This window comes from Pseudorca crassidens, chromosome 3 (genome assembly GCF_039906515.1).
Source record: "Pseudorca crassidens isolate mPseCra1 chromosome 3, mPseCra1.hap1, whole genome shotgun sequence".
NCBI classification, from domain to species: domain Eukaryota; kingdom Metazoa; phylum Chordata; class Mammalia; order Artiodactyla; family Delphinidae; genus Pseudorca; species Pseudorca crassidens.
Genome location: NC_090298.1, coordinates 41493165 through 41508386, shown reverse-complemented (window position 1 = coordinate 41508386; position 15222 = coordinate 41493165). Strand labels below are relative to the sequence as shown.

The window sequence follows — 15222 nt, the reverse complement described above, 5'->3', positions numbered from 1 at the left end:
TGGCCGCTGAGCCATGGTCTGGAACCTGTGCTCCGCAACGGGAGAGGCCACAGCAGTGAGAGGCTCGCGCACCGCAAAAAAAAAAAAGAAAAATTGCACAGTCCATTCAGGCTCAGTTAACATCCTCTTAATTGGAGCCCTGGGGTAAATTTATCATCCAGACGGTACTTTTTTTTTTTTTTTAATTGAACTACAGTTGATTTACAATGTTGTGTTAGTTTCAGGTGTACAGCAAAGTGATTCAGTTATATCTATATATTCTTTTTCAAATTATTTTCCATTATAGGTTATTACAAGATATCAAATATAGTTCTCTGTGCTATACAGTAGGTCCTTATTGTCTATCTATTTTCTTCATAATAGTATGTATCTATTAATCCCAAACTTTTAATTTATCCCTCCCCCCCCGACCATACTTTTATCAAAGAGTTAAGAACCAATATGAACCTGTCCCCAAAGAACATTATTCATACAGTTCTTTAAAGAGTACAAACCATGCAATGGACACATTGCTATGACAAGGAAACCATAGTGAATCCACTGGGTTCAAGATAGTTAACCGAGTCGTGTTCTCTTGCATCATCCTCCAGCTTTCCCTTCTACCCATCAAATCCACAACTGCAATTTTTCCTGGCTTTCAGAATTTTGTTGACGATCCTCACCCTGTAGTCTCTGCCGTCTGTCTTATCTGTTGACCTGTCACTGTCAATTGGAAGGAGCCAAAGTTGTCAACCTAGACTCTGTGAGTCCTGATTCCTTCTCAAAAGATGAAGAAAGAAGGTGCCTTTATTCCTGAAGTTTTTTTTTCTAAACAATCTTCTACCAAGATACTTCTTATTCAAATTGACTTACATGATTTCAGAATTATTCTAAATAATAATATCCCTCTTCATGTGAATCAATTGCTTTTCCTACTTTCAGTTGAAGTATAGTCAGAGTGCTCTAAGTGAGTGAAAAAGCCTTTTGTAAACTGTACAGTACTGAACAGTCTTTCACAGCCACTAAAAAACCAGGAGCAGGGTGGGGACTTGTAATCTTAAAACACAAATGATGGGCTTCCCTCGTGGCGCAGTGGTTGAGAGTCCATCTGCCGATGCAGGGGACACGGGTTCGTGCCCCGGTCCGGGAAGATCCCACATGCCACGGAGCGGCTGGGCCCGTGAGCCATGGCCACTGAGCCAGCGCGTCCGGAGCCTGTGCTCCACAACGGGAGAGGCCACAACAGTGACAGACCCGCGTACTGCAGAAAAAAAAAAAACACAAATGATGAGGAACGTCCCCTCATCCGGCTGTTGTTTCTGTTCTGTTTTGGTTTTACAGTATTCTCTCAAATCAGTGGAACCCCATGCACTGGCAAGGGGAGCGCTGGCACAGGTAGCTCATTAGAGCATGTTCACGAGGCTCATTCAAGGGGTAGTGGTTGAATGAATGAAGCTGTAGGAAGCCAGCTTTCAGGATGCAGATTTCCAAAACTGCTTATACTAATCCTCACTCCACCACAGCCACCCGCAAGCTTAAGAGAGGTCCGTTATAATCGGCTAGTTTTTTGCAGAGGGAATATACGTGTTGTGTGTAGATGGGGATCTGGGGAAGATGGGGGAGGAGAGAAGATATCCAGCTTCTATCTCTAGTGGTGAATGTATGCAAAAATAAGCTAATAGCCCCAGACAGGCTCAAGAGATACCTGCATCCACAGGGACAGGATCTGGACAGGTGGTATTCTGGACGTGTGAGGGGAGAGGGTGCTTTTAGTTATAGCAGTGACCGGTTGGTGCTAATGACATTGCATTCATTAGAACTAGAGGTGACATGTTCTAGGGTGCACAGCACAGTCCCGTGCATCCTAAAAAATTGTCACAAACCCCCTTTTTAATGTCTTGCCACACATTCATGTGGGTCAAAGCACTGTTTATAAATATCTGAGCTTACAAAGCAACTCTATGTAACATGAAAACACTAAGTAACCCCTTGTGGAGCATTCTATCACCCGCCTCCCCAAAAGTGTTTAAAGGAAAACGAGGCCAACTCTGGCCACACACTACTTACATGGTTTAATCACAAAAACAGAAAAAAACAAGCAGCTTATCGTCATAAATAAAATAAGATTTGCAGGTTTTTAAAAAGGAAAGACCTATCATTTCAGTTCAGAAACTATTTACGTGACTTCTAGAAATGTAGTCACAACAGGTTTGCAGGAATTAAAAATAAAATTTTTGAATGTTAAGTAAGGGCAAGATAGGAAAAACAGTGAGTATCATTACAACCCCATTAGGGGTCCTGTAAGTAGGAAAGAATTGTTTTGTTACTTCTCTACTCAAGGAAACATAAGGGACATCTCCTACCCAATGAGTGGGTCTCCTATGCTATGTAATGTCTCACAGGTTCAACAGCTGCTACAAACATTATCAGCAATGAGGTGGTGCCGATTTGTCTCTGTTATATTAGGACTTTACAGTAAATGCAATGTGTGGATAACAATGCAGTAATTCAAATCACCCAGAAGTTTTGTGAGTGAAGAAAGGGCTCTGATGACATAGCTAAAATAGGTTGGCAACTTATAGTGGCTTTGTTTTCCTATTTCTAGGGCGGATCCATGGCCACTAACAAATGCCCACTCTCTGTGGCCATCCCGAAAATAGCTCGATGACCACACGTTGCCAGGCAGCTGTATTCTGAGGTCATTCCCCCAAGTGCCACCACCAGAGGCCAATGTGAAACAACCACCAGCTCCTAATTCCAGCAGTTTCCAGTTAGCCATGACGTTTAAGTAGCTGATAAAGCAGTCAAAAGAGTTGGGTTCATTTCTCTTGAATCATTTTTAAAATGTTTATCTTGATAAGGAAATAACCTTTAAAAAATTATGTCGATCATAAAAAATAGATCCTTGCATCATGGGCAGTTTTTTTAAACCTTAAAAATAATAAGGTTATTATGTAAGCACATGTAAGCATATGATTTATGTTAGTCAAACTTAAACATCTTTCTTTAAAATTATACATTGGCATACAGAAAGACAGAGAAAGCAATCATGGACAAGTCAAGTGTGACAGTGGGTCATTTTTATTGTAGTAATTGAGGGGAGGCGGTAAAATGTGAACTTCAGGTTAATATAAGAAAACAAAATAAAAAATGTTATCCTAAAGAAAAAAGTTCAAGGCAGAACATTAAGTCTTCATCTTCTCCTCTCTTGTATTGTACTCTTTGGCTTCAGAAACATAAACCTCTGGGTAATGAAAATCTCTGTTCTTGCGGCAAACATAGTCACTTACTGTACTTGAGTATCATTGGAATGCCAAACTTGTTTTTAAAATGATATTATAAAGGTAGAGTGGTGGGGAATCATTTGGATACCAGTAGGGTGAATATGGCAGAATTAGGTACCCACTTAGGTTACAGATGTGAAAATCTCAGGTTACCCAGCCGTATTTGCCAGCTTAACACCAATAGGCTCCTTCATCTGGTGACCACCCTGTAATTGAAGCTTCCATTTCCTTCTCATGTTTAATATTCATCAGGAACAACTTCTGAAACATAACTACCTTTGGACATCTTTATTATCTTCCAAGTGTGCCTACGTCATAGACTATATTTTCAGTTGCCTAGTAACCAACCTGATGAGTGGCTAAAATCCTTACTGTGCTTTTGTGACTAATCCATATTGCAAAATATCACAAGTTATGATATTTTGTGATTATTTACATCTAACGTTGTTTTTAAATTAGCTGTCAATTTGCTACTAGTATGAATTCTGTGAATTTTTAAGTAAACCATTCGGAGGAAGTAGTGTTAGTAATATGCACTTACTGTGTTAGTCTTTATTTTAATAGTATTGGATTTCTTGCCACTAGTCCTCTTCCCAGGTATTAGCAATACTTAAAATGCTGTCCTTTTAAATTCGAGGTTATAAAATGTGACAAGGGTACAAATTCCTTCGTGTACCAGATTTGCATGTGACATGCTGTCCACTCTTGATGGGAGGCATCATTGATCAAATACCAGACTGTTTGGTAAGCACAGGCTTCCCCAATTTTGCACTTAGTGGCGTGATCTGAAACCTGTCTTTGTGGCAGAATCAAGGAGACTAGCATCTCGGATTTTAAACTCTTTAGAGCAGCCACCTCCTCCTTCTAGCTGTAGATTTAAACATGATCCCCACCTGTTGCTCCTACAAGCTCTTCTCTCTCCCTGCTGGCCCACAGCTCCCTCGGTCCACTGACTGGCAGCCCCTCTCTTGGCGCGGCAAGGTTGGTCCTTGGTGCTGGTCGTTGCACAAGCAATTTCATATATATATATTTTTTTGACTCATCAATTCTTCATTAATTTTTTTTTAATTTTTGAATTTTATTTTATTTTATTTTTTATACAGCAGGTCCTTATTAGTTATCAATTTTATACACATCAGTGTATACATGTCAAACCCAATCGCATAATTCATCACACCACCACCCCCTCCCCCCCCGCGGCTTTCCCCACTTGGTGTCCATACATTTGTTCTCTACATCTGTGTCTCCATTTCTGCCCTGCAAACCGGTTCATCTGTACCATTTTTCTAGGTTCCACATGTATGCGTTAATATACGATATTTGTTTTTCGCTTTCTGACTTACTTCACTCTGTATGACAGTCTATAGATCCATCCACATCTCTACAAATGACCCAGTTTTGTTCCTTTTTATAGCTGAGTAATATTCCATTGTATATATGTAACACATCTTCTTTATCCATTTGTCTGTTGATGGGCATCTAGGTTGCTTCCATGACCTAGCTATTGTAAATAGTGCTGCAGTGAACATTAGGGTGCATATGTCTTATTAAATTATGGTTTTCTCTGGGTATATGCCCAGTAGTGGGATTGCTGGATCATATGGAAATTCCATTTTTAGTTTTCTAAGGAACCTCCATACTGTTCTCCATAGTGGCTGTATCAATTTACATTCCCATCAACAATGCAAGAGGGTTCCCTTTTCTCCACACCTTCTCCAGCATTTGTTGTTTGTAGATTTTCTGATGATGCCTATTCTAACTGGTGTCAGGTGATACCTCATTGTAGTTTTGATTTGCATTTCTCTAATAATTAGTGATGTTGAGCAGCTTTTCGTGTGCTTCTTCGCCATTGGTATGTCTTCTTTGGAGAAATGTCTACGTAGGTCTTCTACCCATTTTTGGACTGGGTTGTTTGTTTTTTTAATATTGAGCTGCATGAGCTGTTTATATATTTTGGAGATTAATCCTTTGTCCGTTGATTCGTTTGCAAATATTTTCTCCCATTCTGCGGGTTGTCTTTTTGTCTTGTTTATGGTTTCCTTTGCTGTACAAAAGCTTTGAAGATTCACTAGGTCCCATTTGTTTATTTTTGTTTTTATTTCCATTACTATAGGAGGTGGATCAAAAAAGATCTTGCTGTGATTTATGTCAAAGAGTGTTCTTCCTGTGTTTTCCTCTAAGAGTTTTATAGTGTCCGGTCTTACATTTAGGTATCTAATCCATTATGAGTTTATTTTTGTGTATGGTGTTAGGGAGTGTTCTAATTTCATTCTTTTACATGTAGCTGTACAATTTGCCCAGCACCACATATTGAAGAGACTGTCTTTTCTCCTTTGTGTATCTTTTCCTCCTTTGTCATAAATTAGTTGACCATACATGCGTGGGTTTATCTCTGGGCTTTCTATCTTGTTCCATTGATCTATGTTTCTGTTTTTGTGCCAGTACCATATTGTCTTGATTACTGTAGCTTTGTCATATAATCTGAAGTTAGGGAGTCTGATTCCTCCAGCTCCGTATCTTTCCCTCAAGACTGCTTTGGCTATTCAGGGTCTTTTGTGTCTCCATACAAATTTTAAAATTTTTTGTTCTAGTTCCATAAAACATGCCATTGGTAACTTGATAAGGTTTACACTGAAGCTGTAGATTACTTTGGGTATTATAGTCATTTTCACAATATTGATTCTTCCAATCCAAGAACATGGTATATCTCTCCATCTGTTGGTATCATCTTTAATTTCTTTCATCAGTGTCTTATAGTTTTCTACATACAGGTCTTTTGTCTCCCCAGGTAGGTTTATTCCTAGGTATTTTATTCTTTTTGTTGGAGTGGTAAATGAGAGTGTTTCCTTAATCTTTCTTTCAGATTTTTCATCGTTAGTGTATAGGAATGCAAGAGATTTCTGTGTATTAATTTTGTATCCAGCAACATTACCAAATTCATTGATTAGCTCTAGTAGTTTTCTGGTGGCATCTTTAGGATTCTCTATGTATAGTATCATGTCATCTGCAAACAGTGACAGTTTTACTTCTTCTTTTCCAATTTGTATTCCTTTTATTTCTTTTTCTTCTCTGATTGCCATGGCTAGGACTTGCAAAACTGTGTTGAATAATAGTGGTGAGAGTGGACATCCTTGTCTTGTTCCTGATCTTAGAGGAAATGCTTTCAGTTTTTCACCATTGAGAATGGTGTTTGCTGTGGGTTTGTCATATATGGCCTTTATCATGTTGAGGTAGGTCCCCTCTATGCCCATTTTCTGGAGAGTTTTTATCATAAATGGGTGTTGAATTTTGTCAAAAACTTTTTCTGCATCTATTGAGATGATCATATGGTTATTATTCTTCAGTTTGTTAATATGGTTTATCACATTGATTGATTTACGTATATTGAAGAATCCTTGCATCCCTGGGATAAATCCCACTTGATCATGGTGGATGATCCTTTTAATGTGTTGTTGGATTCTGTTTGCTAGTATTTTGTTCAGGATTTTTGCATCTATATTCATCAGTGATTTTGGTGATTTTCTTTTTGTAGTATCTGTGTCTTGTTTTGATATCAGGGTGATGTTGGCCTCATAGAATGAGTTTGGGCGTGTTCCTTCCTCTGCAATTTTTTGGAAGTATGAGAAGGGTAGGTGTTAGCTCTTCTCTAAATGTTTGATAGAATTCACGTGTCTAGCCATCTGGGCCTGGACTTTTGTTTGTTGGAAGATTTTTAATCACAGTTTCAAATTCATTACTTGTTATAAGTCTGTTCATATTTTCTATTTCTTCCTGGTTCAGTCTTGAAAGGTTATACCTCTCTAAGAATTTGTCCATTTCTTCCACGTTGTCCATTTTATTGGCATAGAGTTGCTTGTAGTAGTCTCTTAGGATGCTTTGTATTTCTGCAGTGTCTGTTGTAACTTCTCCTTTTTGATTTCTAATTTTATTGATTTCAGTCCTCTCCCTTTTATCTTGCTGAGTCTGGCTAATGGTTTCTCAATTTTGTTTATCTTCTCAAAGAACCAGCTTTTAGTTTTATTGATCTTTGCTATTGTTTTTGTTTCTATTTCATTTATTTCTGCTCTGATCTTTATGATTTCTTTCCTTCTACCAACTTTGGGTTCTGTTTGTTGTTCTTTCTGTAGTTCCTTTAAGTGTAAGATTAGATTGTTTATTTGAGATTTTTCTTGTTTCTTGAGGTAGGCTTGTATAGCTATAAACTTCCCTCTTAGAACTGCTTTTGCTGCATCTCATAGGATTTGGATCATCATGTTTTCATTGTCATTTGTCTCTAGGTATTTTTTGATTTCCTCTTTGATTTCTTCAGTGATCTCTCAGTTATTTAGTAACGTATTGTTTAGCCTCCATGTGTTTGTGTTTTTTACATTTTTTTCCTTGTAATTCATTTCAAATCTCATAGCGTTGTGGTCAGAAAAGATGCTTGATATGATTTCAGTTTTCTTAAATTTACTGAGGCTTGATTTGTGACCCAAGATGTGATCTATCCTGGAGAATGTTCCATGCTCACTTGAGAAGAAAGTGTAATCTGCTGTTTTTGGATGGAATGTCCTATAAATATCAATTAAATCTATCTGGTCTATTGTGTCATTTAAAGCTTCTGTTTCCTTATTTATTTTCATTTTGGATGATCTGTCCATTGGTGTAAGTGAGGTGTTAAAGTCCCCCACTATTATTGTGTTAGTGTCAATTACCCCTTTTATAGCTGTTAGCAGTTGCCTTATGTATTGAGGTGCTCCTATGTTGGGTGCATATATATTTACAATTGTTATATCTTCTTCTTGGATTGATCCCTTGATCATTATATAGTGTCCTTCCTTGTCTCTTGTAACATTCTTTATTTTAAAGTCTATTTTATCTGATATGAGTATTGCTACTCCAGCTTTCTTTTGATTTCCATTTTCATGGAATATCTTTTTCCATCCCCTCACTTTCTGTGCGTATGTGTCCCTAGGTCTGAAGTGGGTCTCTTGTAGACAGCATATATATGGGTCTTGTTTTTGTATCCATTCAGCAAGCCTGTGTCTTTTGGTTGGAGCATTTAATCCATTCACATTTAAGGTAATTATCGATATGTATGTTCCTATGACCATTTTCTTAATTGTTTTGTTTTTGTTTTTGTAGGTCCTTTTCTTCTCTTGTGTTTCCCACTTAGAGAAGTTCCTTTAGCATTTGTTGTAGACCTGGTTTGGTGGTGCTGAATTCTCTTCACTTTTGCTTGTCTGTAAAGCTTTTGATTTCTCCATCAAATCTGAATGAGATCCTTGCTGGATAGCATAATCTTTTTTGTAGGTTCTTCCCTTTCATCACTTTAAGTATATCATGCCACTCCCTTCTGGCTTGTAAAGTTTCTGCTGAGAAATCAGCTTTTAACCTTATGGGAGTTCCCTTGTATGTTATTTGTCATTTTTCCCTTGCTGCTTTTAATAATTTCTTTGTCTTTAATTTTTGCAAGTTTGATTACTATTTGTCTCAGCATGTTTCTCTTTGGGTTTATCCTGTATGGGACCCTCTGCGCTTCCTGGACTTGGGTGGCTATTTCCTTTCCCATGTTAGGGAAGTTTTCAACTATAATCTCCTCAAATATTTTCTTGTGTCCTTTCTCTCTCTTTTCTCCTTCTGGGACCCCTGTAATGAGAATGTTGTTGCATTTAATGTTGTCCCAGAGGTCTCTTAGGCTGTCTTCATTTCTTTTCATTCTTTTTCTTTATTCTGTTCCACAGCAGTGAATTCCACCACTCTGTCTTCCAGGTCACTTATCTGTTCTTCTGCCTCAGTTATTCTGCTATTGATTCCTTCTGGTTTAGTTTTCATTTCAGTTATTGCATTGTTCATCTCTGTTTGTTTGTTCTTTAATTCTTCTAGGTCTTTGTTAAACATTTCTTGCGTTTTCTCGACCTTTGCCTCCATTCTTTTTCAGAGGTCCTGGATCATCTTCACTATCATTATTCTGAATTCTTTTTCTGGAAGGTTGCCTATCTCCAGTTCATTTAGTTGTTTTTCTGGGGTTTTATCTTGTTCCTTCATCTGGTCCGTAGCCCTCTGCCTTTTCATCTTGTCTATCTTTCTGTGAATGTGGTTTTTGTTCCACAGCCTGCAGGGTTGTAGTTCTTCTTGCTTCTGCTCCCTGCCCTCTGGTGGATGAGGCTATCTAAGAGGCTTGTGCAAGTTTCCTGATGGGAGGGAGTGGTGGTGGGTAGAGCTGACTCTGGTGGGCGGAGCTCAGTAAAACTTTAATCCGCTTGACTGCTGATGGGTTTGTCTGCGTTCCCTCCCTGTTGGTTGTTTGGCCTGAGGCAACCCAACACTGGAGCCTACCTGGGCTCTTTGGTGGGGCTTATGGCGGACTCTGGGAGGGCTCACGCCAAGGAGTACTTCCAAGAACTTCTGCTCCCAGTGTCCTTGTCCCCATGGTGAGCCACAGCCACTGCCCACCTCTGCAGGAGACTCTCCAGCACTAGCAGGTAGGTCTGATTCAGTCTCCCCTGGTGTCACTGCTCCTTCCCCTGTGTCCCGATGCACACACTATTTTGTGTGTGCCCTCCAAGAGTGGAGTCTCTGTTTCCCTCAGTCCTGTCAAAGTCCTGCAATCAAATCCCGCTAGCCTTCAAAGTCTGATTCTCTAGGAATTCCTCCTCCTGTTTCCGGACCCCCAGGTTGGGGACCTGACGTGCGGCTCAGAACCTTCACTCCAGTGGGTGGACTTCTGTGGTCTAAGTGTTCTCCAGTCTGCGAGTCACCCACCCAGCAGTTATGGGATTTGACTTTACTGTGATTGCACCCCTCCTACCATCTCATTGTGGCTTCTCCTTTGTCTTTGGATGTGGGGTGTCTTTTTTGGTGAGTTCCAGTGTCTTCCTGTCAATGATTGTCCAGTAGCTAGTTGTGATTCTGCTGTTCTCACAAGAGGGAGTGAGAGCACGTCCTTCTACTCCACCGTCTTGGTTCCTAATCTCATATTCTTTTTGAAGTAAGTCATTTTCAGAGCCCTGAAGAAAAGAAACTAAGAGAATGGAGTCTACATTTTCCATAAGAGGGAATCCTCTTAACAACATGATTTGTAAAATACCTTGGCCAAAAATTGTCTTGAAATTGTGGACCCATTTTCTGGTCTGTAGGTGAGCTTTCCATTACTCTTCAGAATCAGAATTAATGAGAGTCCTTCCATTCTCAAGGGCTTCTTTTGTTTTTCAGGAGTGGTATTTATTATGAATTTGCAGACATCTTTAGGAGTACTTCTGGGACACACTTGAACTGTAAAATGTTAGCATATTTGTGGTTCCTAAATTACCATAAAAACTTAGTGTTATTTATATCTTCTTACTCACATTAAAAATGTACGCACATATTAATACCATTTTGAATGGTGTGTCTCTGCTGTTAACAGTAGTCTGGTGCTTGTGATGAGAAAAGCAAAATGAAACCACATTTGGAAGTGGCATCAGATTGGGACACCTTTTTTTTCTGGGTCAGGTATTGACTAAGGTAAGGCCTGGGGATTCTCCATGGCACATGAGATTTAACACAGTTCATTGACCAAGAATGTCTTTGAACAATGCCTCTTCTGATGTTGCCACTCACTGTATTTGATGTTATGTAAACCCTGCTGGGCTATAAATACAATGTCCTTTTCTTGTGTGATGTAGTGTGTGTTTGTGTGTGTGTATGTGTGTGTGTGTGTGTTTGTAACTTCGTGAACTTTGTACTTTATCATACCCTTTGAGAGAAAATCAATACTTCTGAAAGCCATAATAATTTGATATTTATTCACAGTCAGGAGTTGGTAATCCTGGATGTTATTAGTCAGTATCCTAGCCTCGTACACAGTAAGGGTGACTTGTGACCTGTTATTAATGAAACAGATTTTTCAGATAGCAACTGCTCCACCTTACATACCAGTTATAAGGTCTTGATTTTCCCCTCCCTGAAAATTCAGGACTGGGAGAAAAAAAAAAGCTAGGAGACTTTATGTATGTACGTGTATTTATATAAGTTTATATATGCAGATACATACACTCGGTTTCTATCCTCTTTCTTAGAAAACCACCTTCCCAGGTCTCAGAAATACATGCCAGAGACATGTATTTAAATGAGAGAAAGGATTATTTAAATTATTTTTGTTGTTGTTGTGTGTGTATTTGATGGTCAAAATAATTGTCTTGTGTAATCAGTAGTGTACATGTTATTGGCCGTCACCAATTTAATAAGTTAACAAGGTAATGTAGTGAAAGCTACTCTGCTAGAGTTATTTTGGTTGAATTGCAACTTTTTGGGGTCTGCAGTGTATTTTTGCTCCGTGCCATAGTACATATAATTCTTTCTTAGACTTCGTCAGACCTCCCATGCCGTTAAGTGAATGGATGGAATGGTAGCTTGCAAGGGGGTCATTCACCCCTAAAAAAAACACTCCTGGGTCACAACATATAACCCACATTATAACCACAGCTGTGGATGGGATTCTAGCAGGTCCCGGCCATCATGGTTCCTATAACTTCTTAAAATCCCCCTACTTCATTACTCACAAAATTTCGGTATGAGAAAGATTCCGAGATGATTAATAACATATTTCTCTCCCCCCCTCCCCAATTAAGGTCAAAAAATATTTTGAACTTGAACCACTTGCACGTGGAAAACGCTGGATTCTGCAGCCCTGCTCGCTGGATGACATGGACGCACTGAAAGACAGCTTCTCTCAGCTGATAAATTTGTTAGAAGAAAAAGACCATGAAGCTGTAAGAATGTGAAATTTGGTGAAGAAAATGGGTTCCCACAAGGCCTTGAACCTATCATGTTAGTTTCTCCGTTTAATTTTATTTTGGTATCAAGACTTTAATGGCTTCAGTATCTGTTTTCTTCCAGTTATCTCAGACTCTCATCTCTCTATTAAAGTGAATATTCTGTAAATCAGGTGAACTATCATCGGCATTACCGTCAAGTATACACTACTGAGAGAGAATTTATTCTCTGTTTACCACTAATTATCTTCACCGCATGTCTCTTCCTTCTGTTGTTCTAAGCGTCTCTTCTCTAGTGTGTGCTAAAATGGATGGAATTCGTGGCTCCCAGAAATCAAATCCCTTATGGAAGACTCAGGGAGACCGAGAACCTCGGCTCATTTACCCTGGGTTTGGGGTGGAGTACTGTGTGACTAGGGCTCCCCCATAACATGGGTATCATTTTCAAGATCTCTTGGGGGTTTTATCTTATCTTATTTTTAAGTTTTCTGTATACTGGCCTTACAGCGTATAGGAGAAAAATGAGCACCAAAAACTTCAATTAATCACCTTACCAGAAACGAGTATCCTGCCATAGTAAAATCGACTTGGAAGAACTTAGACAAGTTGCCTGCTCTTTTTTTTTTTTAATTACATCTGAACTCTCCCTCAATCCCCTCTTTTAAGAGCAAAGACATTGTTTCTGTTTTCAAGAAGAGTTAGAGGAGATTTAGGCACAATGCATGCATCGCTGATTACTGTTCCATCAAGTCCTCAAATTTTTTTTTAATGGAAAAATTACCCAATGTAAAGTCGAGCTGCAGTGTAACATGTTTCTAAAAATCTTTTTCTAAAAATCTTACGTCTGATTGAAATAGAGAAAATAATTTTTAAAATAAGAGAGAAAAAATTTTTTAAACAGCCAAATGAAGTATAGTTTATACTGGCTAGGGCTTAAGCTGGCGTGGATTTGACAAAGATAATAAAGGCAGAATCATCTGTGTATTCATTCAGTAAGTGCTAATGTAGTTTAATGGAGTCTGTTAATGTCCCATCCAGTAATTTAAGGTCTATCAGTATTTCTCTTATAAACCTCTATTTTCAGGGGTTTCAGTATGCCCTTAAAAATGTGCTGGGGCTGCAGCAAATAAATAATTTTAAGGCCTAGATTCAGTCTTTGGAACTAATTTTTTTCATTTAGTTTAAATGATAAAATTATACAGATAAATGTACAGGTTTACTAAGTTTTGGCACCTTGGACCTTTTCTAAATCAGGAATAATCTATGGATATTGAGGTTAATGGATGAAATACTCTTTGGCACATTTTGCAGATTTTGGGCCACTTAAAATACCAAGTGACCAAATGATAGAAGACTGCTGCCTTCACCTGAGCAATAAAAACATGTTTGCAATTTTTAGGTAGCATCGACTGATTCCCAAATACCACACTCACACTGTATTACAGGGTGATGTAATACCTTGTAATTCTCCAGAAGGTATACGTCATTCAAATTTTGCTTTTGTGGTTTGATCTTGTAGGTGGACTTTAATGAAATCATTACCTTTGAAACATCGAACACTTCTTTTAACCTTTTTTTTTTAATGGAGTGGATCAAAAAAGATTCACATTCAAATTTTATCTACGGCATCCTTGAATATTATCAACCTTATATAATCCGTGAGCAGCACAAAACTTTTATTCCGATGACCACTTACAAAAGTCCTGCTTTTATTTCGTCCTGTTGTGCTCATCTTCTATGAAACATAAATGATTATTAGGCATTACTTTCTCTGCAAGTTCATTAAATGTAGAATGTTATCTTTTTAAGATACCGTGGCTGAGTGCTCGTAAGACATCTGTTAAATGACTTCCCGTTGTCTGCGTGTGTGTTCATGTGTGCTCCAGGGATGGGCTTCTTCTCAGACCCACGACTGTCTGCAGTGTCTCAGCCGTCAGAATGAAAACATTATCAATCAGTACCCAACAACAGCTGTTTTTGACAAGTTTCTGTCTGACGCCTAATGCTTTACAACTGTCAATAAGGCTCCTTCTTTGTCTAGCAGTTCAGAGCTCGCAGTCTTGCTGCTTCCGTGCGGCATCCTGTCCTTGTAACCCTAGAATTTGCCGTGTTTGGGAAATCCACGTAGGGGGAGGGGAGAGGGCTTGGACGGACATGGGTGGGTGGGTGGTGGGTGAACGTGTCTGTCGTATTCCTACTTGTAAAATGCCACAGGTGTCTTAGTTTGCATATTCAAATATTATATAGGAAAAACAGTCTGTTATGTATTTCTTCACTTAGCTTCTCGTTATATTTATGGAAGTTATCAGTTTTTGTACCTTCTTAGCTCAAGCAGTTGCCTTTTTGTAATGGCAATTAATTTATATGACAGAACTTTGTATCTCCTGTAGTTTACAGTATCAGTTGCTAATTAACTGCCATATTGCCCTGTCTTTCTATTAAAAAATTCTGTATCTGTACTTAGAGGTTAACAGATTCATGTGGACAATGGCCAGGCAAGAAGAACTCGTATTGTCCGTGATTTATATATGATTTCCACTATCTTCAAATGAAAATAAACGCTGAGTAGAATTGATGTTTTCAGACTGACTCCTTCCAGCTTTAGCATTTGGGAGTCCCAGATTTCTGTTTACATTTGTGTTGCCTGTTTAAGTCTTCAAAATAAGTTCTGCTGCTCTTGGGTCAAAACAAATGATTAATTCACATTTCCTTTGAAGCCACTGTGAAAACCTTAAGAGACACAAAAAAAAGAAGAAAAGCGCAAGTGTCTTTTCCAGTTGGTTTGTCTTCAGCAGCAATTTACTTTCACTGGAGCTATTCCTTCAGAATGGGTAAGCAGAGTCGAGATGTTAATGTCAAGTGTCATCCTTCAATCAAAGCATCATTTTATAATATCTGCTGTAAAAGCAACTTTCTAAGAGTGGCTGTTTGGTGCAATGAACTATGTCCTTCAATGGGGATTGTTGCCCTCAGGAAATAAGTAAATATTTTTAAGTGACTCAGGAGGAAATGCTGTGTACAATATTTATAGGTCCATCTTTAAGGATGAGAGTATTCCATAAAAGAGAAAGAAAAATTAAAAGATAGATGGACGAAGAAGACAAAGAAGGGAAGGGGAAAAAATACATAATAGAAGGATGAAAAATACAAATCCCAGCTCTTGTTTGGTCCAAATGCAACATTATCCCGACACATTATTTAACTACACGGAAAGCTTGCAACCT

General features: G+C 38.6%; 1 protein-coding gene across 2 annotated transcripts in view; it reads left to right on the top strand.

Moving 5' to 3' along the window:
• ARL15 (ADP ribosylation factor like GTPase 15) overlaps nt 1–14573 on the top strand; it is a 415759-nt gene extending 401186 nt beyond the window's left edge. For both annotated transcript variants that reach the window (XM_067730670.1, XM_067730669.1), the window contains one exon: nt 11855–14573. In XM_067730670.1, the coding sequence (XP_067586771.1) occupies nt 11855–12007 (153 nt within the window). In that variant the 3' untranslated portion in view covers nt 12008–14573. The remainder of the gene's footprint in view (nt 1–11854) is intronic.
• The last annotated feature ends 649 nt before the right edge of the window (nt 14574–15222 follow it).